General features: G+C 55.1%; 1 protein-coding gene across 1 annotated transcript in view; it reads right to left on the bottom strand.

The window, feature by feature from the left end:
* LOC104529814 (treacle protein-like) overlaps nt 1-2,257 on the bottom strand; it is a 9,806-nt gene extending 7,549 nt beyond the window's left edge. The window contains exons 1-3 of the mRNA XM_029086555.1: nt 2,237-2,257; nt 1,124-1,298; nt 816-964 (exon numbers count right to left, since the gene is read on the bottom strand). Of these exons, the coding sequence (XP_028942388.1) occupies nt 816-964; nt 1,124-1,298; nt 2,237-2,257 (345 nt within the window). The remainder of the gene's footprint in view (nt 1-815; nt 965-1,123; nt 1,299-2,236) is intronic.
* Between the last annotated feature and the right edge of the window lie 288 nt (nt 2,258-2,545).

The following is a 2,545-nucleotide window of genomic DNA, read 5'->3' on the forward strand; positions in this document are numbered from 1 at the left end:
ATGCTTCTTCATGTGGTTTCTTTCTTGGGCTCTAACTGCAGCAGAGGGGCAGAGGCACCCAAGACAGCCAGAGGGGCAGAGGCACCCAAGACAGCCAGAGGGGCAGAGGCACCCAAGATAGCTTCACACCAAGACAGCTCAGGCCCTAGGGAGCTCAGCCACAGCCCTGTAGGACTGGCGTGGAGACACAAAGCGATGTGACATGAAGAGACTCAGGTGAGAGAGCTGGGATCAGCTCCATGAGACTCAGCAGTGTCTCTGCACAAATACGGGTGTCACCTCCCTTCTGCAAGGCAAGGGTCTGGCTCTTCCAGCTGAAAGGCAGCAGGAACACTGTGCTAGCCTTCAGGGCAGATCCTTCCAGCCTCCCAAGGCTTGTGGAGGGGGAGTCCAGAGAGCTCCAGCCACATTCCACACCCAGGGGTTTGGAAGGAACCACAGGGCGGGTTGCCTTGGAGTTACTCAGCTCATGGAAAGACTCTGCCTGAAAGGATTTGGCTGCTTTTCCAAGTCTCACTCCCTGGAGTAGGGCAAAGGAGACAGAGTCCCAGAGGAGGTCTGGGCTCGTGTGTCTACTCATGTTCCTGCCAAAACATTCACACCCTGCACTGCTCTCACACACTGCAAGCTTGCTGCGGCCAAGATGTGCACCCAGAGCCAGGGTCAGCGAGATGTGGAGACATCGCCTGACCCAGCTAATGGGAGGGCTCCCTTCTGCACCACTCACCACCCACCCAACTGCCACCTCACAAGCCCTGACAGCTCCTGAGTGTGCAGGACTAATGTCCACACGCAGTGGGCCAGCTGCTCCTTACCTGTGAAGAAGGGACTATTTCTTCTTCCGAATCTGAGGTCTCACTGGAATCATCACTGCTCTCCACAGCTGGAGGGGCTGGCACTGGTGCTGCTGCCACAGCTGGTGCCTTCTTCACATTTGTCAGCTGGGGCACAGCATTGGTTTTCACTACAGGAAAAACACATGAGATTGTCACTGTAAGAAAAAGTCACTCTGTGGCTCTCCAGAGCAGCTGTCACAACAGGCTGGGCCATTCCACGTGCAGGGGAGAGAAGGAAATCCATGAGGATGCAGGTGAGGGACCCTGACCACTACCAGGAGACTTACCAGCTGGCAGAGGCTGTATCTGTGCTGCAGGGGACTCCTCTTCACTGTCAGACGAGTCACTGCTCCCACTTTCTGAGGCCTGGCTTTTCAAGGTGCTTCCCACTGCTTTTTCAGGCGACGCAGCTTTAGCAGCCTGGCTCAGGTTGGGGACAGGCCCAGGCTGCTCTGTTAACCTCTTAACAAAAAAGAGACACACACCCAGAAATGTGGTGTTAGTACAGGTGTTGTTTAGGAGTTTATGTGCAGTTTCAGCTCGAGTTGGGTTTTGTTTTACCCTAACACAGCTGTTACTAACACTCACTCCATCCTTGGAGTGTCAGCATCAGAAGGGGTTTCAGTTACTGCCTGGACTGAGCTGCTGAAGACACGTAGCGCTGCATTTAGCAATCTGCTTTTGCCAGGAAGCCCCACTGTGTTTTACTGCATCAGCATGCAGGGCTAACAGGGGTCAAGCTCATAACAGCAATTCCTTATTGAGGCCAAGACACTGGCTGGACAGGAACCTGAGGGCAGGAGAAGCGCTGCAACCCTGACACCCCCATTCCAAGGAATTTAAGCAGGACCTCTGCCCAGCTTGGGGAATCAGAAGGAGCTGAGATGTCTTGTGCCAAAACATTTGCAAGATTCAGAGACAGTATCAGAGTAGCTACATCCCAGAGCTGCTGACAAGCTCAGCATAGACACAGGGCTGACACAAGTGTTTGGGAACACAGAGAGCAGGCAGACACAGACCAGGACCCACCATGGAAACTCATCTGTCAACAGGTCTAAGAATTCAGAAATCTCCAGACAACAAAAAGCCGCTGCAACTCAGTTGGGCTGTGACTTTCTACAGCACCTGTCAACACTCTGATGTCCCAGGACAGGCCACGAGCCCCTGCCACAAGCAACTCGTGTGTCAGCACTAGGAAGCCACAGTTAGCACCAGATAGACAACTGCCAGGTGAGATGATCTCTTCCCAGCCCCTCTCCCAGCTTGGGCTGAGAGCTGCAGACATCCCTCCTGCACGCTGCCAAAGGCTAGTGGTGGCAGAGGGAGCTCTTGTAGAGAGATCTGGTAACTTCACCACCCGCAGATACTCTCCAGGCTGGCAGTGCTCTGCACCCACTCACTTTACTCCACTCATCGCTCATCTCCGGGCTGCTCTGCCAAAGAGCACATCACACTTGCCAGGGCAGGCAGACCCCATCCAACCCACACGTGACGGCAGCTCGATTTGGCACTCCTGTCTCTGGGCCTCCTGCAAGGAGGCGGGACAGACTCCTGCCTGGCTGCACAGCCCCTGTCACCCCTCCTTTCCCAGCCCTGCCATGCTGCTAAGGCAACAATACCCTCTCAGCCCACAGCAGAGGACCAGACAGACTTTAGCAGAGTCAGGTCACCCGCTGGCTGCTCCCGGCCAGCAGCTGAGAGCACCAGCC

The sequence above is a fragment of the Antrostomus carolinensis genome, unplaced genomic scaffold, assembly GCF_000700745.2.
Source record: "Antrostomus carolinensis isolate BGI_N321 unplaced genomic scaffold, ASM70074v2 scaffold43848, whole genome shotgun sequence".
NCBI classification, from domain to species: domain Eukaryota; kingdom Metazoa; phylum Chordata; class Aves; order Caprimulgiformes; family Caprimulgidae; genus Antrostomus; species Antrostomus carolinensis.